We start from the raw sequence: 22,848 nt of genomic DNA on the forward strand, positions 1-22,848 counted from the left end.
CGAGTGCAACAGGCAACAAGATGGATTCCAGCGAGCGACACACCAATTGAGAAACCTCAAATGTCTCGTCAGGCGCCCACAAGGCGTCTATCACCGAGTTCCGTCGGTTTCTGCAGTCCCGACGGAATGGCAGCCACCCCACATTCGGATGCTCCGAGTCTCGGCACGGCATCCGTGAGGGCCAATTGAGCCTGTGGAGGACACGCTGCGCAATTGTCGCGACATGATGGGCCCAGTGCGATTGTATTTAGGTCCTCAGCGATCTGAAACTGGCAGGCAGGGCATCGGCTGGTGGAGACAGGGAAAAGTGCCGGACTTGCCGTTCGGAGAATGCGGGGAGGCGATGACAAATTGAAGCTGTTGATGCAATCTACTTAGTTAGCTGCCCTCCACGTCTTCCCCCAACCTGCCATGTCTTTCGCTGCTCTTCGTCGCAGTAGTATTCGTCTTGCAGCTCTCAGCAGCCACACTCCGTCATTGCCTGTCAATCGGCCATTCACACCGTTCCGCAAAATGTCCGTCCCTACCACTATGAAGGCCGTCGTGGTCGAGAAGACCGGTGGCCCCGAGGTCCTGGAAGTGAGGACCTCGTATCCCGTGCCTACTCCTCAAGAGGGCCAGCTGCTCGTCAAGAATAACATCTCGGGCATCAACTTCATCGACACATACTTCCGCACGGGTCTCTATGCCTCCGCCAAGCCGGAGATTCTGGGTCGCGAAGGTGCTGGCACCGTCGTCGCCCTGGGACCGAATACCTCGGGCTTCCAGGTGGGAGACCGCGTCGCCTGGATGGGTACGAGCGGCTATGCCGAGTACACTGCTGCCCCGGCTGCCAAAACCGTGAAGATCCCTGAGGGTTTGAGTGATGAAGACGTCATGGCCTCATTCCTGAGCGGATTGACCGTCCTGTCTTTCGTCAAGGAGACCTACACAGTGCAGAAGGGCGATTGGGTCCTTCTGCACGCCGCAGCTGGTGGTGCTGGCTTCTTGATGACTCAAATTCTGAAGACGATCGGTGCCAAGGTCATCGGCACTGCTGGTGGTCCTGAGAAATGCGCTCTGGTCAAATCCCTTGGTGCAGATGTCGTGATTGACTATCGCAGCGAGGAAGGCAAGGACTGGGTGAAGAAGGTTAAGGAAGCCACCGGTGGTAAGGGCGTCGATGTTGTCTATGACTCTGTCGGCAAGGACACCTGGGAAGGCAGCCTGGAGGCCGTCAAGCGCAAGGGTACCATAGTTTGGTTCGGCAATGCCAGTGGACCGGTTCCTCCCATTCCCCTCCCGTGAGTATACAGCCCAGCTCTACTTATCCTAATATCACTGCTAACCTAAGAGAATACAGCAAACTCTCCCCCAAGTGTGTCAAGATTGCTCGTCCTACCCTCTTCGGTTATATCGAGACCCGGGAAGAGTTCGAGTTCTACACCAATGAGCTCTTCAACCTCCTCAAATCCGGCCAGCTCAAGACCAAGATCCACAAGATCTACCCGCTCGAGGAGATTGCCCAAGTTCACAATGACCTGGAGGGAAGAAAGACCACAGGCAAGCCCCTTCTGAAGCCCTGATCTGTGTATGAGTTTTGAATCATGCACAAAGTAGGACGGGCTTGTTAGATATGCGAATGAATGAATCTCATAATTGTATCTTTGCTCAAGATACTGCTTTGAACGTAGTCATCTGACATCCCAACGCGCAAAATTTTCTGAAGACCCTTAGCAAATTTGGCATAAAGAAACTACAACCAAAACCCAAAAAGAAATGCAAAACGAGCAGACTTGGTGGTGGTCACGTCTCAATAGTCGTCATCATCAGAATCGGAATCAGAGTCCTCTTTCTTGGCACTCTGAGCTGCTTCTCCAGTTACCAGGATCTTATCCACTGCCTCTTTGACGGATTTTTGAATTTCATCGTCTGGCTGCGACTTCGTCCTGTTGATCTTCTTCGGCCATTTCCAATTCAACATCAGATCGTTTGCAATCACGGTGTAAAAGCTCGGGTAAGTCGTCATGATCTCATCGAAATAGTACACATCGCAATTGAGTTCCCACACGGAGGTGATCACCTTCAGTCCAGGGTAGCAGAGCTCCAGAAGGTTGGCCTCCACGAAGAATTCAAAGTCATACTGCGGTCCGTTGCCCTTTTCCCAGTCCTGTCGCTCCTCGGCAGACATGTCAATCTGCGGCTTTGCGGGATCCCGGTAGGACCTGGCGCGAACTTTGCCCACAGGAAGCAGATCCAATGCGTATGCATTGTAGAAATCACGAGCATTGTCATCAGGCCGAAGGACTTCCACAACCTCGAAGCCATCGATATCCTCCACTTTCATGCTGGTGAGTGTGTTTTCATTGGCCATTTCTTTAAAACGCGTAGCTTGTTCATGAGAACCGGCGCCCACGATGGCATACTTCACAACCTTGTGAGCGACCTGGATCGTCAGGGCCTGGATATGATCCAAACTGTCGTCGGGCTTTCCCAAGTCATTCCACGAAGATCCGAAATAGTACCCACCGAAAAGCGTTGAGCAGCATCTGTTGAAGGGACCCGGGGCTTCATGTACAAGCTGGACGTTCTTCCACAGCTCTGCAGTTGCAAGGTCGCAGGTAACCCTGGCTCGCAGAATATCCTCCTCGTGCTCCGGACAGACATTTTGATAGAGCAGATAGGTGTAGAAGTTCTTGATGGTGACTGTTGCAAGCTCAATATCAGCCTTAGTATCTGGGTTGAAATGACTGATAAAAAAAGAGCTCCTGCTTCAGGTCAGTATGCTTGGTGCCAGACTAGTTCGGTCACTGGATAATGACACTCACAGGAACCCTCGCAGCACCTTGTCGAAGTTGACTTCCAGGTTTGCGCGTGACTTCTCAACGGCAGTCTCGGTTCGCGCCTTCATAGCATCCTCGGGGCTCATGGCTTTCACTTCCTGTTTAGTCACACCAGTGCCGTAGTTTGGCCCAATGCTGACTCCGCCATACTGCAAGTATTTCTGGAAAACATTCATACGCTCCGATACGATGCGGCGCTTGTTCTGGAATCGCATGAGAGCATCTTCCAATCGGCTGTACAAAGAAATTAGTGCCTCGTCGAGAGAACGTGCGCAGAAACAGACAACGCACCTGATAAATGGCCGTTTCCTGGGATCATAATTAGCGTCCAAAAGCCGCAAAGTGCATCAGACAACTCACGAGTCATATAGCTTGGTTATCTCAGCGTGGTCCATCGGAGTCATGGGGCCGTCGCAAAAATATTCTTCAAACCCGGTAGGCTTGCCCTGCTTGAAAGACAAGTGAGTGGTTTGTGTCAATAACCTTTACATTCATCGACATATTACCTGTCCGCGCTTGCTGCGAGGGCGCTTCTGATTTCCCATTGTGGTTGGAGATTCGAGGTTCAGTCGTTTCGAGATGTCTTGTTGACCGTAGAAGGTGGCTTGGAATGGAATCAGGTGTTGGAAGAGGAAAGACGATGGAAAGTGGAGGGCGACGAAGATATAAGAAGTGAGAAGAGGAGGTTGTGGAGATGAAGATAAGAATCAAAGAAGGAGAGGGCAGGTTTGATACAGAGTGAGGAATAACCGCGTGCATGGAAAGATGTCTCTACAAAGTGAGTTGCTATTTTCGGTATTCACCATGACGAAGATCGGCGAAAGGAAAGAAAATGTAAAAAGCCATGACTACGTATAAACGGCTGTATAATCGTTCGTTGCTGAACATTTCTGAAGTCCGGAGTATCAATGCAGCGTTTTCTTGTCGATATATAGTTGTGGGGTACTTACTTTGTCCCTGGGTACCTTACAAAGTACCTTAAAGTCGTCTTGGCGGAGGATACTCCAAGGAAACGAACAGGTATATCCACAAGGTACACAAGGTACCGCTATCGCACGGGCGTCGGCTCCCGTTTCTTATCCCTCGTCGCACGTCGTCCTCTGTCGACCATGATGCCACCCCCGCTAAGAGCCTCGCTTTTATTTCTCCGTCCCGTCTGTTTTGTTCACCGTCTCCACGCTTGCCTAGCCCAACCCCGGAAACCTTCAGTTGGTGGGTTGACTCATCCGGAATGCTATACACTATCCGAATCACTGTCGCCTGATCCTCCCATCACCATGCCCACTTCGAACTCGGACAGTCGGAAGACGCCACAGCTGGGCAGCGATGATTTAGTCCCATTCGACCACGTCGCTGCGGGTCAGTAAGTTTCGTATTCCCCAGCCCAGAGCCCGCGCGACCGCCTTCAAGCTTGCAGCAGCGCTCGTGCAGGCTGATCAGGGACTACCATCCGCCTCCTTGGGAGACTTCATGATGATCTCTGGGATTTGAAAAATGCTAACTGATGCGCTTGCTACTAGTGATGGTGTGCGCTGTACTCATTCCGGCGCCCTAATCGCCAAACCGTGTACGAAGCAAGAGGTCGAATTCTACGAGTCGAGTGCCCTCCACAAAGCCTTCGAGGAGTTCATGCCGGGGTTCCTCGGAACTCTATCATCTGCCGATCAGCAGCAACAGCTAGCGATTGCTGCCGCGCAAGAATCCGGCGCCGTCTTTCTTCCTGGCCCAGCCGACGCGCCCGCTGCTCCCACCCACTCCGACGGACCGGCATCCCAACCCGAGACGGAAACGAGCACAAGGAGACCCCATCATGAGGCAGAACAATTGTGGGTGCCGTCTGGAGGTAAAAAGCTTGACACTGGGCTCTCTGTTGTTCTGGAGAATGTTGCTTGTGGGTTCCGCCGACCGAACGTGTTGGACGTGAAGCTCGGAGCGAGACTCTGGGCGGACGACGCGCCACCGGCTAAACGCAACAAGCTGGATGCGGTGTCCAACGAAACAACGAGTGCAAGTTTGGGATACCGCATTGCTGGGATGAAGGTGTGGACTGGGGAAAGCGGCGAGGCTGATGAGGGCTCCCGTACCAATCCATATGCCACAAAATACGAAGCGGCGGAGGGTGCAAAGGGTGAAGTCGTCGAGAAAGATGGTTTCCGTCGTTACGACAAATGGTACGGACGATCTTTTACTGCGGAAAATATCAAGCAAGGGTTTGAGACCTACCTCGCCGGTGCCAAAGCTGGCAAGGTGGATCGCTCGAAGCTGATTGCGGAACGACTGGCCAAAGAACTGAAAAATATTCAAGCGGTCCTTGAGTCTGAGGAGAGTCGAATGTATTCTTCAAGTGTGTTGGTGGTCTACGAAGGCGACCCGGATGCCATGGAACACGCGTTGGAAGAAGAGAAGAAACACCCCGATCCAAGAAATCAATCGGACGAGGAAGAAGAGGACGTTGACGATGTCGGCTTCGAAATTTCCGAAGAAGCTTTGGAATTAGTCGATGTCAACCTGGGCAACGGTGTGCCACAAAAAGCCATCAACATCACCATCGATCCTCAAACGACTCAGATGCCGGAGATCGTTGATGATGACGATGAGGAGGATATACCCAAGGTTCACGATCTCCGTGTGATCGACTTTGCGCACGCAAAATGGACACCTGGTGAGGGTCCTGATGAAAATATGTTGATGGGCATTCGAAATCTGGTCAAGATATTCGAGGAGCTTGCTGTTTGAGCAAGAAAAGCCCAAATACTACTGCACTAGTGTAGTCGTATCTCATTTCTTGAGCCCTAGAGGTTGCTGGCAGCCGGCTCAATCATATTGTTTACCGAATTAGCCATAATGCATTTCATTTGAAGCGACATCAATAGCCAAATTCTCATGGAGCCTATATGATCACACTATCGTGATGTTAAATGAACCATTCCCAGGTCGCTATGTCTGATTGATAAGTAACGTCGCACTTAGTGCTGGGGAATAAACGCATCACATCACAGATCAAGTTTTCTTCGTCAATGTGAAACTTCGCATTGTTCATTGTTTTGTGTTGTTTGGTGTTCTAACGTGTTTTGTTATGTTTGAAACTGTTGCAAGTGGTCGCTCGGATCGCGACGAGTAGTATAAATTGGGTTGTATACGTTGAACTCCGTCCTTGTCAGGAATTATTCAATGACTTGACCTAGGCCAATGATGACGAAGGGAAAGCTTTATTTAGATACAAAACTCAATTCTAGGAACGAATGGCAGAGATCTTCATGATCTGCTTGATACAGGTAGTAGTAACTTGAAACAAGGCCGGTTGGACGCTGACTAATCATGTCATGATTGAATCTCCGAAAAGGTTTCGACCTCTCCGGATCACTGCCCCGGACAACCGCACATCACTATGTTTCCCACACGCGCCCTGCTGGGCCGCTCGGTCTGGAAAGGTAAGAGCAATTGACTCCATTCGAAGTATTGGCTTCATCGACGTCAAGCAACTCGCCGCTGACTCTCACCTAGGCCCGAATATTGTCCCGTATGTCCAACCCCAACTCATCGGCACAATGGCAACTTTTTTCGACAAGGGCGTTGCTCTAGAACCCTGAGAAAGAAGTCTTTTGAACTTGGAACAAATCTCTAATTATTTTGCCAACTCAGTCTCCCTCTCCCGCGCACCCTGCCGCCCCCGCCAAACACACCCCCGATCCGCACCCAAAAGCGCGGCGCAACCATCCTGCCCAACTTTGTCGGCCTGCGCTTCGCTGTTCATAATGGAAAGACCTACCAGGAGGTCCAGATCACCGAGGAGATGGTCGGCCGCAAGCTCGGAGAATATGTTGCGTATGTCAATCCTAGTCTGCCATCGAGCCAGCCGCCAGCGGTACCTGGCCAGTCCTTCGGACAAATTGTTCCTAACATATTACGATGACAGTACCCGCAAGCGCTTCACCTATAAGCAGTCCAAGAACAAATAAGCGGCTCGCATGATTTCCGCTTGGCTTGGTTGGAGTTAACCTTGAGCTCCTCCAACCCACCTAGGCTGATACCCCCTCGAATTCCTTCCCTGGCAATTGCCTTTCCCTCTATATTGGCCGTCAATGGATCTCAAATTGCAGATTCCCTCGCAGATCAAACCTATACCCCGCGGAAGTGAAGGATTCGAGTTAGAATATGGTCGCATGCTTCGCTTGAAGCACCTTTTATTTTGATTTGGCCATAGTGCCGTGTACAGATACATCAGTGCTTTTCCCTTGTGACATTAGCTACTCGTCGGATGGAGTTCTCCATGGAAGAAATGCATTTACCGTTATTCATATCCTCATTTGACCAGTGGTATACATCGATCGAGAAATTCCATACAGACTACGTCGACAAGGCAAGATACGACGAGGAGAAAGCAGAACAAGAAAGGAAAGTCCATTTTTAGGCGGAAATCGCCTCCCAACCAGAATGCCCAGGGCCGAATCCGAATCCAGGGTAGTAGTAACAATAGGTAGTAACAATAGTCATCCGCGGCCTGCTTGACCGATTTGTACGCCTGCGCCGAAACCCAACGTAGATAGCAATGAGAAACCAGGATATTGAAAGACATGCAACAATGAGGTGGAGACGGCATGAAGGGTCGACAAGCAACATGCAGCCCGCCGCCCTCTATATCGTCCAGCTTAGCGATAGAACTCGCCCCGTTTGACGGTAACTCCATACTCCGAAACAGCCATACCAAGATCCTCCATGGTGAGCACCGTCCGACCTTGTCCCGTTCCACCCGAGCCACCACCGCCGAATCCAGCGCGCTGAATACCAAGATGCGTACTACCCTTTCCACCCTTTGCGCCGTCGCCGCCGGCCACGCCGCCAGGCGCGGGACCTGCGGGACCGCCCAGTCCAGACGCGGCGGTCAGACTGCCCATGGGGTTATTTGCGGAGGAGCTGTTGGATGCGCGGATACGGGCGAACTGGTAGGAGTCGGCTGCGATATCGGAGACGAATTTCTGCGTCGCGAGCGCGAGCAGGCGCGCGAGGTGAGGTGGGGTTTGGTTCGGGCCTGTGCCGGGCGGAGGGAGGCCGGCCAGGGTGAGGTAGTGAGCTGTTACTGCGTCGGGGATCTGACAGGTGGAGAGATACGTTAGCTTCTTGTCCGTGGTTTCCTATTTTTGAGATCGGAAATGAATTCCCCGGATGATACTTCGCGACGACATGGCCAGATGTTCGGGCATGAAGTATCCGGGATCTTTCGCTAGAGTTGCCCCCGAAGAGAATGGAAGAAAAGACGAAAAACTAATAATAGGGATGGATCTCTTACGATCGGCGCATAATCGTCCATCTTGCCCAGGAATTCGCGCAAGCTGGTCTCCTTCTTGGAGGGCGGCGTGGGATCGACCTCGGCCGGGACGGGGACGTTGTCGTCGGCGGCGGGCTGGCTCGGTTCGGCGTTCATGTCGATGTCTTGTTCGATGGAAGCGTCGATATCGGGTTCAGGTTTCACGGCGGGATCGGTGGCCGTCTCGGCAGGTGTCGCTGATGGTGGTACGGATTGCTCTGACCCGTTTGACGGTTGGGGGATGTGGGAAGGTTGGTCGGTCATAGTGGGCAGATCATGGACAGTAACCCTCCCCTATACAATCAGACGACAGGCTGCAGGAGCGCTTGAGACCAATCAATGCGGTGGTGGCCTTCTGGGGTGGTTGGTCCAGGTACCTTCCCTCCGAGGGATATGCACTGGGCGTTGGCAGAGCCAGTCACACGCGGGCGGAGACGGGAGCACGGCCCACCGGGGCATATTCACTCCAGCTTGACAGTGCTATACTACATACTAGGGTACCATTAAGGGTAGTTATACTACTACGCACGAGGTGCTTCAAACAATAGCAGAATATATAATTTATGGGAAAGAAGATCCGCCTCATCGCTTTGACGCTGCATAGGTCAATATGTACTAGTACAATCGGGGTCTCCCGCTGCCTTGTTTCATGCTTCGTGACGCAAAACCCAAAGCAAAATCCCACAGGTACAATACCTCAACTCCAAGCAAGAAAGAACGGCAAATAAATCAAGGCAAGATGCGGATCGAATCTTGCTCTTTGAACTACACATAAAAAGGAAAAATAAAAAAGCTCGAGGCCCGAGAGGCCAGGAAGTCAATTTATTGGCCCATCTGCATGTGCGGATCAATATGGTCTGAGGGTGGCGCAGCGTGGTGCTGAGGGTATTGACTACCATGAACCTCCTGGCTAAGGGTCTGCATCAGGTTCTGTTCGGCGGTCTGGTCGAAAACAGACTGGTTGCTGGCATCCGGAGGAGACTGGGTGAGGCCGACATTTCATGGCCAGGGACAGGCGACGGGTGTGCGCCCGCCAGTGCCATCATACCCTTGATCCCTTCCACGTGCGCCTTGTCTTCTTCGCCTTGCTTCTTTTGTCTCTCACGGGCCTCACGTTTGGCAGCCTGGGCAGGCGCGCGAGTCTTCAGCTCGCCAGTCACAAACTTCAGGTAGTAAGGCACCTCGATTCCACTCTTGAGGAAGAACAGCTTCAGGTTGCGAGCCTTGTCTTTAAGCTGTACCTGGTTGCGGTCCTTCAAAGCTTCGCTGATGGTACCACCGGGACCGAACATTGCGAGAATTTGGCTCCAATGAGGGCCCTTGACTCGGTCAAGACCGGCCATGAGCGCGTTCTCTTCTTCAGTTGTCCATGGCCGACGTTGGCTGGGGAGTCCAGACTTGCGGCTCGTTGGTGAAGACTTGGCTGAAGCAGCCATACGAGCCCGCTCATAGAGGACTTGCGTCGGTTGGGATTGAGAATAATGAGGAATCCCTGGTAGGTAGCCTTGCTGTTGTGACGACATCCCATTGGACCGAGCCTGCATAGCCTGCGCCGCGTTAGGGTTGTATTGCTGGAAGTTTGCTTGCAAGGGACTTTGCTGGAAGGTTAGTCCACCAGATTGTTGTTGATGGTACCCCCCGGTGGCGTAGGGCTGTGATGGAACTGCTGCTGCGGCTGCTGCTGCGGCTGAGCGGGCTGCTGGGCAGCGGTGTAGCCATGGAGATACTGGTTGTCGTCCTGGCTAGTCTGCTGAGGTTGGGCAGGCTGATGGTGCTGGTGTTGTTGATGTTGTGGTTGTTGTTGTTGTTGTTGCTGCTGCTGCTGCTGTTGAGGTTGAGCGTGATGCTGAGAAGGCGACTGGCTAGCCTGGGACGGAGGCTGCTGCTGTTGGTATTGATTTTGTTGTTGGGATTGCTGCTGGGAACGTCGAAGGCCATGGCCTTGGAGAGCAATCTGCGCAGCACGAGCAGCACGCGCAACAAGGTCGCCGTGCATATTCCGATCGACAGGAACCTCGACCTGCTGATTGACTGAGAATTGCCCTTGATGGGTGGTACTAGGGGTTTCTTGGGCGTCTTCATTCGAGCTGGATGCCTGGCGTCCTTTGACGGGTTTCTGTGTCTTGCGTAAGCATTAATACAGGTATAAGGTAAATGAAAATAATCAGAACACACCTGCGGGTTGTTGATGGCATCGAAATTTTTGGCAATGTAGGAACTGAGATCCCTCAGGAAATGTTCCCATCGGTACTTATCCGGCAACGCCTGGAGTGCCTCTTCGTTATTGTTGTTGATTTCGTTAAGAAGGATGTCGCGGCGAGATGTAAGACGGTTGACAAAATCGGTTTCACTAGGGGCCAACTGCTTGATTCCTGGCCGCCTGTTCAACAGATGTTGTTCCATATCTTCCGGGAATAGCTCATAGAGCAGTTGCGTCCGGGTACGACTTTTGGTGTTCAAGGCCGCAATGAAAGCCTGGGTCTTGAGTTCCAAGTAAAGGGCTCCCTGAACCTTTAACAAACGACCACCTTCAGGAACAAAAACATCCAAAAAGTAGTCGTTCAAGTCGGCGAACCCGATTTCTTGAGAGCCGAAGATGCTTGACACGAACGACGCAAGGTTGGCTTTGCGGATAATGTCGATTTGGGAAGAGTCGGTGATCTCGAGATCGGAAGCTTGTAGAAAGCAGTGGTGGATAGTGTAGACTCTTTTAGTATGATCAAAGAGCGACCGCATCGTGGCATAGGCTTGACCGTTTTCGGAATCCGGTTCAGACACCATGGCAGTGAGGTCCTGGTAACTGTTTTTGGAGAGGAAGGACAAGATTTGCGTTGACTAGATTGTGTTAGTATTCCTGGGTTCTGATTATCGGAGCTGCGGACACTTACTAGGTTGTCCAGAATAGGGAGACTTTGGATTTTCAGATGGGAATTGGCCCGGAGAAAGATGTAACCCCGTGCACCGGGAAAATCACTGGATGGAGGGATCTCCTGCGGTCCCAAGTTCGTGAGCGCTTCCGAGCGTTCTCCAAGATCCATGATGTCGTTGATGATAGAGACGACGTGCTCTCGACTGGTATTGGATGTCTCATTCTGAGAGGCGGGGGCGTCGGACTGGGTTTGAGTACTGTGACGGGGGTCAGGAGACTCCAGAGTGTCAACGATCCCTTCTCCAAGGGCCGTTGCGAGTTCCTCTTCAATTTTATGGCCGGGGCCATGCTGATCTAGGCTGTCGAGCGATTGTTGGAAAGAAGTTTCGTCGTCCGGACCAGGGCCGGCATCGGCATCGGTACGGCGTTTTTTGGCAGCAGGAGTGTCATGCTCCTCGTTATCCTCCAAGGGACGTGAAGTTTTCTGGTCTGTTATGCGTTAGTAAACTGCGGTTTTCCCAAGGGCCATGTGGAGATTTCGAATCGCGGGATGTATAGCGGCCGGCTGCAGGGTTTGAGGCAACGCGCCAAAGGCACAGGAGGAACCTACCCAAGTCGCCATCGTCAGGAAAAGACGGCAGGTCAGAAGCGGCATCAAAAGATGGCCGATTGCCTCGGGTCTCGACCATCTGGATGCTGGATGTAGATAGGGTTAGGCTGGTCAACTTCCAAGAGCAGAAATGAGGGCTTAGGGGTAGGGCGCGGGTGTAGGGCTTCCAGGAGGTCAGGTTTTGCCCCAACCGCAAGGATTTTCTGCCCACGCCTGGTTGGCTGACCGGGCGGGGGTGGGCCGTGTAATGTACTTACGTAATTACATAGGTACGTGAGAACGTTCAACTAACGTCGCCAAGTCCTGAGGTGTGCAGTATTTACAGCTTGGGATGTGAACGAAAGCTCTCAAAGAAGAAGCGGACCTAACTAAGAGAGATTTCCAGCATAAGGCTGGTGAACAACTGTTCTTTCTATAACCGATGGCAGGTAAGCCAGGCGCCATAGTGATTACCAGCCGATCCGGGATACGGAAGATATTTGATCCGACACCCTTCCCGCATCGATAGCCCTAGTTTTCGCATGCCCATACTAAAATACCTGCAAATTCCCAGATATACGTAAGCTTACAGAGGACAACAGCAGGAAGAACGGAAAAACGGTAATAACAAACACTCGTTATGTCAAATTCGAAATTTCACCACAAATGAATGCCATGACAACTTGTGCCGTCTGGCCCACCCAGGACGATCACCCGGACTTGTGCGCGTCATTGACAGGTGGGTCTGCGGATCTACACGCAGCATCTGTAACCCTCTTCCCAGTCTCGTGCAGCGCCAATTGGGATAATTCGAACAGGCTTAACTTGAGGAATATGTATTAGATTCTTCTTAGGGGCGAATTTTCATTCGTATTCCATGTCTGGATTAATAGCAAGGAGAATCGTATGAATGGATAGGGCACACGGCTTTCCTCGAGTAGAGATCCCACCAGATTAGTCGCTCTACTACCTCAAATAGGCTGACGGATTTGCACCTGAAGATTTTTTGGGTCCATGGAACCATCGGTCTCGAAGCTTGAAAAGTACTTCGCAAGACTGCAACTATCTGGCGATCCACAAGATGCTCCCGAAGCCTACGGCGCCATGAGCTTAATGTGTCTCCTGCAGCGATCCTGTCCAAGGTTCCCGGCACTCTATAAGCATGAAAGGTTTCCGAAGGCGGATTTTTAATGGTACAATTCCTGATATTCTCCCTCGCACAGAATCTGGCCCAGGGGTCTAGCCCATCTATCCCACCCTGGGTCCCAGGAAAGAGGGAAGCGATAGCTTTTATTTCAAGATGCCCCCGCAGTTCGGTCGACGTCTTCGTTCCGGTTGAAATTTCCACTATCGAAGCTCTCTTGAAGAACATCTGGTATCACGTTTGCTCAATACTCATCGGCTGGAAGTTACATGTTCGCTTCCAACGCCAGGATGTTCTCAAGCCATCTCTTTCTCGCTGGGCTTGCGCTGTCTTTCCAGGCGCCAGGTCTGGCCACGGCTCAACAGTATACGGAAACAGTCTGGGGTGTTTTCGCATACACCACCTATGGAGACAGCACTCCGAGCGTGATGGGGTCGCAACCCAGGATCCTGACGGAATACGGAGCCAGTCAGCTTGAGGCTGCAGGAAGGGTGTTCCGAGATCGCTATATCGCGACTGGAGGATCAGTCAACAGCACAGGAAGTGCGGTCCAGGAGCTATCACCATATTATCTTGACTCGAGGGACCTGAGCATCCTCGCAACGACCGATCAATATGTCATGGCTTCCGCGCAGGCGTTTATGCAGGGTCTCTACCCGCCACTCAATCAATCAGGTTTCCAAGACGTCGACTCGACTGCCAATGGTACCTTTTATAGTTACCCTCTGGGAGGATATCAGTATCCACGCATCATTGGCCTCGGCAATGGCGACCCGCAGTCGATCTTGGTGTCGGGACAGACGGAGTGTAGTATGCACCAAGCTGCGGTGACCAAGTATCGGAATAGCAGTGAGGCCAGCGACATGACGCAGGAGAACGCGGCCTTTTACACTGGTCTTTGGAAAGAGGCCCTGTCTGGAGCATATGATGAGTCGCAAGCAACATATCTCAACGCCGTTGAAATTGCGGAGTACCTGGAATACGAGATCTTGCATAACGCCGACGCCTATAGCAATGTTGCCGATTACGACATACGGCGTACACGATGGCTGGCCGACCAGTACACATATGCCACAAACGCACAGACTGACTCTCATTCTATGATTGGAATGATGAGTTCGGTTGGCGGACAAACCTTGGCATCTAGTATTCTCTTCGCCTTGAAGATGAATGTCCAGTCGTATGGAACTCAACAGAAGATGACTCTGCTCTTCGGAAGCGATGAGCCTGCCGTCGCTCTGGCTTCTCTGATGGGGCTGGCCACAGAGCAGCAATCCAACTTCTACTCCCGCCCTGTCCACGGCGCATCACTTGTGTTTGAGCTTTTCAGCTTCGAGTCGGATGAGGTATATCCCTCGTATCCAGGTGCTGACAACCTCTTCGTGCGGTTCTTTTTGCACAATGGCACCGAATCATCCACATTCACATCATATCCCCTTTTCGGATCAGGCCCAAGCCAGGAATCGATTCCCTTCACTGAGTTTCAATCAGAGCTTGAGACCTTTGCAATGCAGTCGACCCAAGAATGGTGTGCTCGTTGCAACGCGGAGTCCATCTTCTGCACAGGCGTGATGGGAGAGAGCAGCTCCCCGAAGCAAAAAAAACAGATGGCCCCAGCGTTGGCAGGCGTCATTGGAGCCATGGTAACCTTGGCCGTGATTCTATTATTTGGCGTAATTGGCTTCCTCTTTTGCCTTCGCAAGCGCGCCGACCATAAAGCCAGTATTGGCGGTTTCAAGGGCAACGACAAGCATGCGAGCGACACCGATCTCACGTTTCGAAAGTCCATTTGGGGTAGCGCCTCCAAGCCAGAAAACGGAGATCACGAGGACCCGTCCGGTGGGATCTTTGTGCGCGGACATGAGCGACTGGGCAGCTGGGAGATGGGTCAGCAGAGGAAAGAGGTCGAGGATATCTCGTCGCCAACGCACGAAAACGCATGCCCTGTACCGCCGTTTGATGATGAAATTGAAGAGGAGTGGAGAATGCACAGTGTTTTGCAGCCAGTCAAGGTGCGGGAAAGTATTTAGAAGATTGATGTTGTTGTGGTTTGATCTGTGGATCATGTGGAATGCTAGCAGTCGCAGAACCTGGTGGGGGATCCTACTACGTAGAGATATCTATTTGATAATAGGCGCAAACAACTTCAATGGCTTTCTTCTGTCTTGGACCATGGCGCATCATCTTCCAGAGTAGCTACACAGACAGCTGATCACGTGTGTGACCCTGTACGGTAGATGATCAGCTAGATCACCAGGTAGGCAAGGAATACAGCAGTAAGTAGAGTACAGCTTTCAAATAAAATAAACATAACTATGGTCGAGGCGATACAGGTAGTATGTTACCGCCGAAACAGGCATCATGTTTGGCTAGGGTTCTAAGTGTATTGGGTATCTAGATGTTATGATACTGGTGTGGTCCAGACAAGTGAAGTGTAGCTGCCGCACCTTCCTCAAAAGCCGAGAACATTGTTGAATGCAATTTTGATTTATTTACCTGGCTCGAAATACATCGAGGGGAGCCTAAAATGGAAGTTCCCGTTAGGCCTTGTCGCGTCGTTCGCTCCTGTTCCTGCTGCTGCTCCCTCCAGTTCTTCCTCTTTCAACCTTCCCCGTCAACACCTTTTGCTGATTCGCACCTACCGTTTTCTTCAGTTCCCAAGTGTGATAACCTTCTTCATTCGGTTTTATTTCTTTAACCCCATCCACCTGCTCGCCAGGTAAGTTCAACTTCATTTTCGCCATGTCGGAAAAACCACCCGTCAAGATGAAGTACACCATCCCAACGCTGTTGGCTCTCTACCAGGAGACAGAAATTCTGTGCAGCTGGACTGAACACGCAAAAGAGTGTAAGTGACTTCTTCTTGCGACTTGTGCTGGAATGCGAAACCTGGCTTGTCCCAGGCTGACATCACTCATGATGCCGCAATCAAAACATCAAACCGGACTGTTCTAAGACAATAACAGGCCAGATTCTACGCTCCGATCGAGACCAGAGGCAAGAGAACCGACAGACAGATATCAAACGACCCCTTCGAAAGATCTCGCCCTCGAGGTGGACCGCCGGCCAGCAACGAGGTCAGCCTTGGACCCCTAAGCCGAAGCCGCGAGACCGGATCAAGACGAACAAAAGAAAGACAATCCCCTCGCGGCTCCCGACCGACAAGGAAGGGTTCACTCGATTCCTCAGAGAACATTCATCTCCGAAGCACTATCGTGTGACAGCTGGAGGCCAAATTGTTCCATTTCTTGGGGACAACAGCCCAAACCAGAAAGATAAAGACCCCAAAGAACCGTCACCGTCACTGCTGGGTCAAGGCCAGTGTCCATTGGCTTGCCAAAACTGTCCCGCAAATTTGACTACTGCAAGCGATCCAAACATCATCGAAAACACCATCCACGGCACAGGACAGTTCTCTGGTGAGACTCTGCAACAAGGCGACGCACGTCGAGTCCCATTCACAGTAGCTCAGACACCGACTACGGTAGGACTGTCAAGTCAACCATTCCCATCGCCTGTGTGCTTTCCACCACCCATTGAGTTCCACCCGATGGCCAATATGTCCTCTCAGGTGGATGGAAGCCGCTCATCCCCTTTCAACATGAACGCAGCATTCATCACGAACCCGACCGAGCTGCTCGAGCTGAGATTGAATCGAATGCACTATGTCGTACGCAATGTGAAGGATGGAGGTGAGGACTTCAGCTTGACTGAGTTCAGAAACTGTCTCCAAGAGTTAGTTGATTTGGTTGGAGAGCCGTCGACCGACAACGATATTGAGGTGCAGTGGTTGATGTATTTGCATGGCAATGTGAAAACTGCTTTGGCCGAAGCAGAAAACCAAGTGCGGCTAATCGATGCTGAGATCGCCAGACACTCTTCCACGACCCCAAGTCAAGTGCAGTCGCGAATCCGGTGTAAGCAGGTTAGGGCCTTGGTATACGACACTTTCGATGAGGTCCAGCAGACTTTGAACGAGACTCTTGATCGATTCGAAGGGGACGAAGACGTCTGCCAGGCGATTGTCGCAACTCTTTGTCCCGATCCCGAGCACATGGAACAACTGACACTCTCGGCCGAGCCTGATGCTTCCAACGAATCTGTGTCGGCGTCGGGGCAAGTTCACGATCCACCTGGTGCTTCAAACGAGCCTGTGTCGGCGCCAGGTCAAGCTCACGGCCCTGCCACTGATGAAGTCCAACGATACCATGACATGTGCCGGAATGCCTTTGCGACCCAGACGAACCTCGACTCCATCTTTGATCCACGCAATTGGCCCCCTGAGTTTAGCAGACCTGTCCCACGCTCTCCCTCTCCTCCGCCCGGTGCCTACAATGACCTTTACGATGACTCGTTCAGTGACAACTCCGAAGGCCAAGCGGCCCGGCAGAAGGTGCAGGATAATATTGACCGCTCTTTCAGAGAGGACGCTGCCAGAGAGCAAGCCGCCAAAGAGCAAGCTGCTGAAGTCCACTCAGAGGAACCACCGGCAGGTGGTGACGCCTGTCAGATTGTCGAGCCCACGGAGACCTCTGGAGAGGAAAGTGACGACGAATACTGCATTTCTGATCAAGAAGATGACCCGGCAGATATTCGCACACCCCGCTTTCTCCCACAGAATCTGGAACGCCGTGACAGCCAGACGCTGCCTCGCAACTTCCCGCGCAGCTTCAGCTTCAGTAGCGCGAGTCCCCTTGCAGCCGAACGACGCACTACGAGTAGTTCGCAGCTGTTCCCCTCGGGAAGACAAACTGGAACTCACTCTGATTCGTCCATGGAGCATGAGGACTGGGTGGAGAAGAAAGAGACGAGCATTGCCGACGGCCGCGACCTGGAGTCGAAAGCTGTTACGCTGCCCGATCAGCCAAGCACTTCAGAGGATGGTGTTACGAACGAGGCAGTGCCTCTGCTTGAATCAAACACCGAAAGCAAGCCCACTAAGCTAGATCGAGATGCCAGCAACCGGGGCATGCGAGATGATTCCTACGATGCGGATACCGACGAGGTCCTCCCCAAGGGCCAGACCGAGATGGCTGCGGGCGTCGCGCGCAACACCAGACAGCGACTCAACCGCAACAACCTTCGCGCAATGCAGGGGATTGGCTGCGAGCGAGCCACCAGCCATCCGACCGTCCAGACCTCCTCTGCGACGGCCTTTGGCCTCCCAGGTCGATACAAAAACGGGCCTGGATGGATGGCCAAGCCCTTTGATCGGCTTTCCGAGTGAAAGCCGAATTGACCCAATGAGTGTGAGTGATGGGGGGAAAAGATTGGGAAATGGAATATGCATTGTACGAGTAGAGTAGTATGGTGGAAGGAGGAGAACATGCGGAGTGAAGTGTGTCTGTATGTACTATGTAGTCCCTGCTGTGTGTACAACACTGCCCCAAACTGCACATCACGTGGCGTGTTCCCAGGATGGCCGTCGCCACCGGAGGCTGCAATATGCCTGGCCTCCGCTTTGTACTATTTTACCCTTTTGTCAGAATCCAACTGTTGTCACTCGTTTTAGTGTCGCGCCATAGAATATATTCTATCCGTAGTATGATCCTCTAGGACACCCTACCTAGGTACTCTTGTAGGCTCCGACAGCGCCATGTCTCAAGGACTATCAAGATTCTACAAGGCGCAACCCTGCATTGCGATCGGGGCCCCTGACTAATCGGGCCTCCGCGTCCTTCTCCACTCGCCTTCCGACTCCTTCTCTCTTTCGCCTTCCTATTCTACCCAACTTACCCTGCCCTTCTTTTCGTCGGATCCTAATATGCAGTCTCATTAATGAGCACTGCTACTGAGGTCCTTTGTCTTTCCATTCTTTCGGGTGGTTAGCCCTCGTTTCATCGAGTTGTGATCATCTCCCCGCCCGCGCTGGTATCCCCATCCCGGGCCTTGCACGTCCCCCCGCCTTTTGCCTTTCCCTTCCTTTCGCGCAACTTTCCTTCAGAGAACGTCTTGTTGCTCTCGGGGAGGCTGCCTGTCAATTCTACCGGATACTGCTTCACCGCGCCATGACGCAACTCTTCGCATCCAACCCGTCGACCATGTCGAACGAAAAGCGCGGGAATTTCCCCGGCCTCTCCTTGCCCACCCGCAAACACTCCAACGAATCAGGCCACCTACCTACCAAGATCAAGAATTTCTTCCGGATCAACAGTTCCAGCAGTCACTCGTCCCACAGCGGCAGTCCCGTCGGCCACGATCGTGAACGAGAGAAAGAGTCGCCCACCAAGAACGAGAAGTCCACGTTCCGACAGTCTCGATTCCTCCCCACCATCGGCCGCAACCGGTCCACCACTGTCGCCAGTGAGGGCAATCCGCTAGATGACGGCGTGTCGCCCACGGCTACCGCCAACCCCTACTTCGCCCACCAGGGCCAGCCTGCATTGCGACACCGAAATGACTGCTCCCCTCCTTCGTCCCCTCCCGATACCCCCGAGCTGCAGGTCACCGGGGTCTCTGCTGTGGAGCAGGCTACAACCGCGAACAAGGAGGAATTGGCTCGCAAGCTGCGCCGCGTGGCTTCGGCCCCGAATGCGCAAGGTCTCTTTAACAGCCAGGGGGACGAACGTCCCCAGACGGCTGAGATTGGCAAGGAACCTCTGGCGGAGGTCTCTGGTGTCGATAGCTCCGTGGGTCTCACCGACGGCAAGGGAGGTGTGCTGGTTGTGCCTCCGGTAGGCGTTGACAGTAAAGTGTCCGGCGGTGGAGACGCTCCGTTTCGCCGGACCTACAGCTCGAACTCCATCAAGATCCGCAATGTCGAGGTGGGACCTGCCAGCTTCGACAAGATCAAGCTGATCGGCAAAGGTGACGTCGGAAAGGTGTACCTGGTCCGAGAGAAGAAATCAAGCCGTCTGTATGCCATGAAGGGTACGTTCTACCTCAATTTCGGTCTGCAAATATCGCAGATTCTAACTTTTAAAATAGTTCTCAGCAAGAAGGAAATGATTAAGCGGAACAAGATCAAGCGCGCTCTCGCCGAGCAAGAGATTCTGGCGACAAGTAACCATCCGTTCATTGTCACCTTGTATCATTCTTTCCAGTCCGAGGATTACCTGTACCTCTGCATGGAATACTGCAGTGGCGGCGAGTTCTTCAGAAGTAAGTATCATCATTGATTTGATGCGCTTGCAATCTATTAACCACAGCCAATTAGCTCTTCAAACCCGGCCCGGAAAGTGCATTTCCGAGGATGCTGCCAGATTTTATGCTGCCGAGGTGACCGCTGCTTTGGAATATCTCCATCTCATGGGATTCATTTACCGCGATCTCAAGCCAGAAAGTATGTTACAATATGCGCTGTCTGCCCTGCACATTGTATAGGTCTTGAGCGAATCAATGCTAATTTACTTCTACAGATATTCTTCTTCATCAGTCCGGCCATATCATGTTGTCGGATTTCGATCTGTCTAAGCAGTCTGGTCCTGGCGGAGCTCCTACAATGATTCCTGGTCGAAGCGGCGGCAACTCATCTGCTGCACTGCCAACTATCGATACCAAATCCTGCATCGCTGACTTCCGCACGAACTCGTTTGTTGGGACGGAAGAGTACATTGCACCAGAGGTCATCAAGGGTTGTGGCCACACCAGTGCGGTTGATTGGTGGACCCTTGGTATCCTCGTATACGAGATGCTCTACGGAACTACCCCTTTCAAGGGCAAGAACCGAAACGCGACCTTTGCTAGTATCTTGCGGGACGAGGTGAACTTCCCCGAGGGCTCGGGTGCACAACAGACCTCCACTCTTTGCAAGTCTCTGATCCGCAAGCTACTGATCAAGGACGAGACCAAGCGTCTTGGAGCCCGTGCCGGTGCTTCTGATGTCAAGACTCATCCTTTTTTCCGGTCGACCCAGTGGGCTCTTATCCGTCATATGAAACCACCAATGATCCCTCACCAGGGCCGTGCTGGTACCGACACTGTGAACTTTCGCAATGTCAAGGAGAGTGCTAGTGTGGATATCGGTGGCACTCACCCGGCCAAGATGCAGGGTGTCCCCATGGATTCTGGCTTGGCAACTCCTAATGGCGAGTTAAATGACCCATTCGAAGAGTTCAACAGTGTCACTCTCCACCACGAAGGCGACCACTGAATCTTGTGCTTTCGCATATCAAAGCCCATCTTGTATTTTTTTTTTTTTCTCCCCTTTCACTTTCATTTCGTTTCCCGATACACCAAAGGGAGGGCAGCCGCCTGGGCATCGGCTCGACGACGACCATGATGCATTGACGACTGCATGTGAACTGTTTCACTCCATTGCAGGATTCCACCGGGTGGATGGCGGTGTCTCCGGCCTTCTAGCATCGATTTATGCTTCTGCTACTCTTTGCTTTTTTCTGGCTATTTCGCACTTGCATTTACATCTCTTCTGCCAAAGGCCTTAGACCACTCTTGATATCCTTATGCGACTTTTCTAGCCACTCCTTGTGTCACGATTTCATGTTCTTCCCCGAATCCTGTTTCAAGCTCCGCTATACATCGTTTTACTCTTACTCTGCAGCGGGCGGCGTTTTAGGCACTTGTTTTCACTTGTTTTTCTCTGACTCTCGTGACACTTCTCGGCTGGTTTGCCTTGCGTTCTCCGATTTCTTTGTTCTTCTCGAATTCTGGCGTGGCACTCTTTCAACGAAGCTCGGTTCAATTCTTGTGCTCTTAAATTATGCTGTTTTCGTTCTGTGGACTCCTCGGGTTGACTTTCTTGCAGAACTCGGGTCCACTAAAAAGAAATATGAGAGTAATATGATTGTACATTCTGGTCCAGGAAGTATAGATCTGACACTTGTAGAATGGACAGTAGCTTCGGTTATCAATAAGATTGCGGATTTGCGGAAACCGAGTAATCCCAAAGCCTAGCAAATAATCCAGGTTACTCGCTTGCCTGTCATCACTGAATTGGCAGAAGGAAAGTAGCTGGAAAAAGCACCCAATATTTGCTAGATAAAAATAACCCTTCTTGAGATGCTCATGTGTTGTTGCTTGAGTACTAATAGTAGGACCCAACTTCGAGCTGCGCGGAGACCCGCCCAATTTGATTCTTTGGCTTCAAACAACTCCCCGCACTGCCGTCCACCTCCTCCTCCTCCTCCTCCTTCTCCACGAATCGACAAGACGACCAGAAAGAACACACACAATGTCTGCTTTCGCGCAATCCGATGATCCCGATGCTCAACACTACTCCTACGTCTCCCCCGATCCCGCAACCACCACCCCTCCCATCCCGCCAGAGCAATCAACAAGCTCCGACGCAGAAGCTTCCCACGGCCACAGTCGCTCCAACAACCCCCTGCTGAGCAACGACAATGGCCTTGTCTCGGATCTAGAACAGGAAGTGCTGGACGAGTACTCCCGCCTCCTGCGGAATGTGAATCAGGTGAGTGCGAAGGTCAGCGTTGGGTCCGACACGACGCATCGGGCTGCAAATAAACACTGTCCATTGCCCCTTGACGCGAATTGCTTTGCCCGCTTCAGTTATACTAACTCTGTTTTCTAATTTGCAGCTCTCAGAAAAAGTCGCCGACCTTGCCGGATCTCCATCCTCCATGACCCTCGACGGCCTTGGGCTCCTTGAGCGCAAAACCGCGACGGTGTGCACGTTGCTCAAGGCTAGTGTCTACAGTATCGTGTTGCAGCAGCAGATCTGGAATGAAAACGAGGAGCAACAACTACAGGAGGGGCAGGATGAGCAGTTCCAGGATCAATACGGAGGTTATGAGGGAGATGGAGATGTTACTTTCCAGTGATGTCTCCTGCTTTTTGTCTTCATCCCTGGACTCAAGTTAGGAGCTTTTTCTTGTTTTTTTGGAGCTTCATCTGGGCTAGCTTTGTAATTTTGTATACCCTGGTTGTTTATTTCCGGATCGGCGCGTTGGATACTAATGACTGTGTTTTGGACAACAAAGAGACTCGAGGATATTTGTCCATAAGCAGCAATCGCACATACATTCATGATTTCAAAATCCAGCAGTAGCCAAGAGAACACTAGTGTAGGAGACAACATCATCAATGAGTTTGGATTCCTTTTTGAACATATGACCAACGATTTTACAAGTACATGCAAAAGACAAGGAGAAGGGAATAGAAGAACATTATATACACGCCGAGAAACAATGCACGACCTGA

At 52.0% G+C, this 22,848-nt stretch overlaps 10 protein-coding genes across 10 annotated transcripts; 6 read left to right on the forward strand and 4 right to left on the reverse strand.

The window, feature by feature from the left end:
• Window positions 1-411: 411 nt before the first annotated feature.
• Window positions 412-1,565, forward strand: N7532_005367 (quinone oxidoreductase family protein; the record flags this gene model as incomplete). The annotated part of the gene is made up of 2 exons (XM_056617861.1): window positions 412-1,283; window positions 1,343-1,565. The coding sequence occupies 2 exons, from the start codon at window positions 412-414 to the stop codon at window positions 1,563-1,565; spliced, it is 1,095 nt and encodes a 364-aa protein (XP_056474020.1).
• Window positions 1,566-1,792: 227 nt separating this feature from the next.
• Window positions 1,793-3,367, reverse strand: N7532_005368 (uncharacterized protein; the record flags this gene model as incomplete). The annotated part of the gene is made up of 5 exons (XM_056617862.1): window positions 1,793-2,747; window positions 2,808-3,056; window positions 3,114-3,131; window positions 3,183-3,271; window positions 3,329-3,367. 5 exons carry the CDS (start codon window positions 3,365-3,367, stop codon window positions 1,793-1,795), a joined length of 1,350 nt encoding a protein of 449 aa, XP_056474021.1.
• Window positions 3,368-4,099: 732 nt separating this feature from the next.
• N7532_005369 (inositol polyphosphate multikinase) lies at window positions 4,100-5,558 on the forward strand (the record flags this gene model as incomplete). The annotated part of the gene is made up of 2 exons (XM_056617863.1): window positions 4,100-4,185; window positions 4,343-5,558. 2 exons carry the CDS (start codon window positions 4,100-4,102, stop codon window positions 5,556-5,558), a joined length of 1,302 nt encoding a protein of 433 aa, XP_056474022.1.
• A 652-nt stretch (window positions 5,559-6,210) lies between these two features.
• N7532_005370 (mitochondrial 37S ribosomal protein uS19m) lies at window positions 6,211-6,781 on the forward strand (the record flags this gene model as incomplete). Its single annotated transcript, XM_056617864.1, has 4 exons — window positions 6,211-6,253; window positions 6,327-6,342; window positions 6,465-6,647; window positions 6,739-6,781. The coding sequence occupies 4 exons, from the start codon at window positions 6,211-6,213 to the stop codon at window positions 6,779-6,781; spliced, it is 285 nt and encodes a 94-aa protein (XP_056474023.1).
• Window positions 6,782-7,471: 690 nt separating this feature from the next.
• Window positions 7,472-8,391, reverse strand: N7532_005371 (putative TFIID and and SAGA complex TAF10 subunit; the record flags this gene model as incomplete). The annotated part of the gene is made up of 2 exons (XM_056617865.1): window positions 7,472-7,954; window positions 8,110-8,391. The coding sequence occupies 2 exons, from the start codon at window positions 8,389-8,391 to the stop codon at window positions 7,472-7,474; spliced, it is 765 nt and encodes a 254-aa protein (XP_056474024.1).
• A 558-nt stretch (window positions 8,392-8,949) lies between these two features.
• On the reverse strand, window positions 8,950-11,685 carry N7532_005372 (uncharacterized protein; the record flags this gene model as incomplete). Its single annotated transcript, XM_056617866.1, is given in 6 exon segments — window positions 8,950-9,108; window positions 9,141-9,725; window positions 9,743-10,249; window positions 10,303-10,962; window positions 11,016-11,485; window positions 11,607-11,685. 6 exon segments carry the CDS (start codon window positions 11,683-11,685, stop codon window positions 8,950-8,952), a joined length of 2,460 nt encoding a protein of 819 aa, XP_056474025.1.
• Window positions 11,686-13,019: 1,334 nt separating this feature from the next.
• N7532_005373 (uncharacterized protein) lies at window positions 13,020-14,759 on the forward strand (the record flags this gene model as incomplete). The annotated part of the gene is made up of 1 exon (XM_056617867.1): window positions 13,020-14,759. The coding sequence occupies one exon, from the start codon at window positions 13,020-13,022 to the stop codon at window positions 14,757-14,759; it is 1,740 nt and encodes a 579-aa protein (XP_056474026.1).
• Window positions 14,760-17,203: 2,444 nt separating this feature from the next.
• N7532_005374 (uncharacterized protein) lies at window positions 17,204-18,019 on the reverse strand (the record flags this gene model as incomplete). The annotated part of the gene is made up of 3 exons (XM_056617868.1): window positions 17,204-17,441; window positions 17,492-17,573; window positions 17,728-18,019. The coding sequence occupies 3 exons, from the start codon at window positions 18,017-18,019 to the stop codon at window positions 17,204-17,206; spliced, it is 612 nt and encodes a 203-aa protein (XP_056474027.1).
• A 718-nt stretch (window positions 18,020-18,737) lies between these two features.
• N7532_005375 (putative serine/threonine protein kinase (Nrc-2)) lies at window positions 18,738-20,821 on the forward strand (the record flags this gene model as incomplete). The annotated part of the gene is made up of 4 exons (XM_056617869.1): window positions 18,738-19,599; window positions 19,657-19,830; window positions 19,886-20,011; window positions 20,088-20,821. The coding sequence occupies 4 exons, from the start codon at window positions 18,738-18,740 to the stop codon at window positions 20,819-20,821; spliced, it is 1,896 nt and encodes a 631-aa protein (XP_056474028.1).
• Window positions 20,822-21,859: 1,038 nt separating this feature from the next.
• N7532_005376 (DASH complex subunit DAD3 family protein) lies at window positions 21,860-22,469 on the forward strand (the record flags this gene model as incomplete). Its single annotated transcript, XM_056617870.1, has 2 exons — window positions 21,860-22,099; window positions 22,227-22,469. 2 exons carry the CDS (start codon window positions 21,860-21,862, stop codon window positions 22,467-22,469), a joined length of 483 nt encoding a protein of 160 aa, XP_056474029.1.
• Between the last annotated feature and the right edge of the window lie 379 nt (window positions 22,470-22,848).

Source organism: Penicillium argentinense (genome assembly GCF_028826775.1).
Source record: "Penicillium argentinense strain IBT 30761 chromosome Unknown utg000005l_segment0_segment0, whole genome shotgun sequence".
NCBI classification, from domain to species: Eukaryota; Fungi; Ascomycota; class Eurotiomycetes; order Eurotiales; family Aspergillaceae; genus Penicillium; species Penicillium argentinense.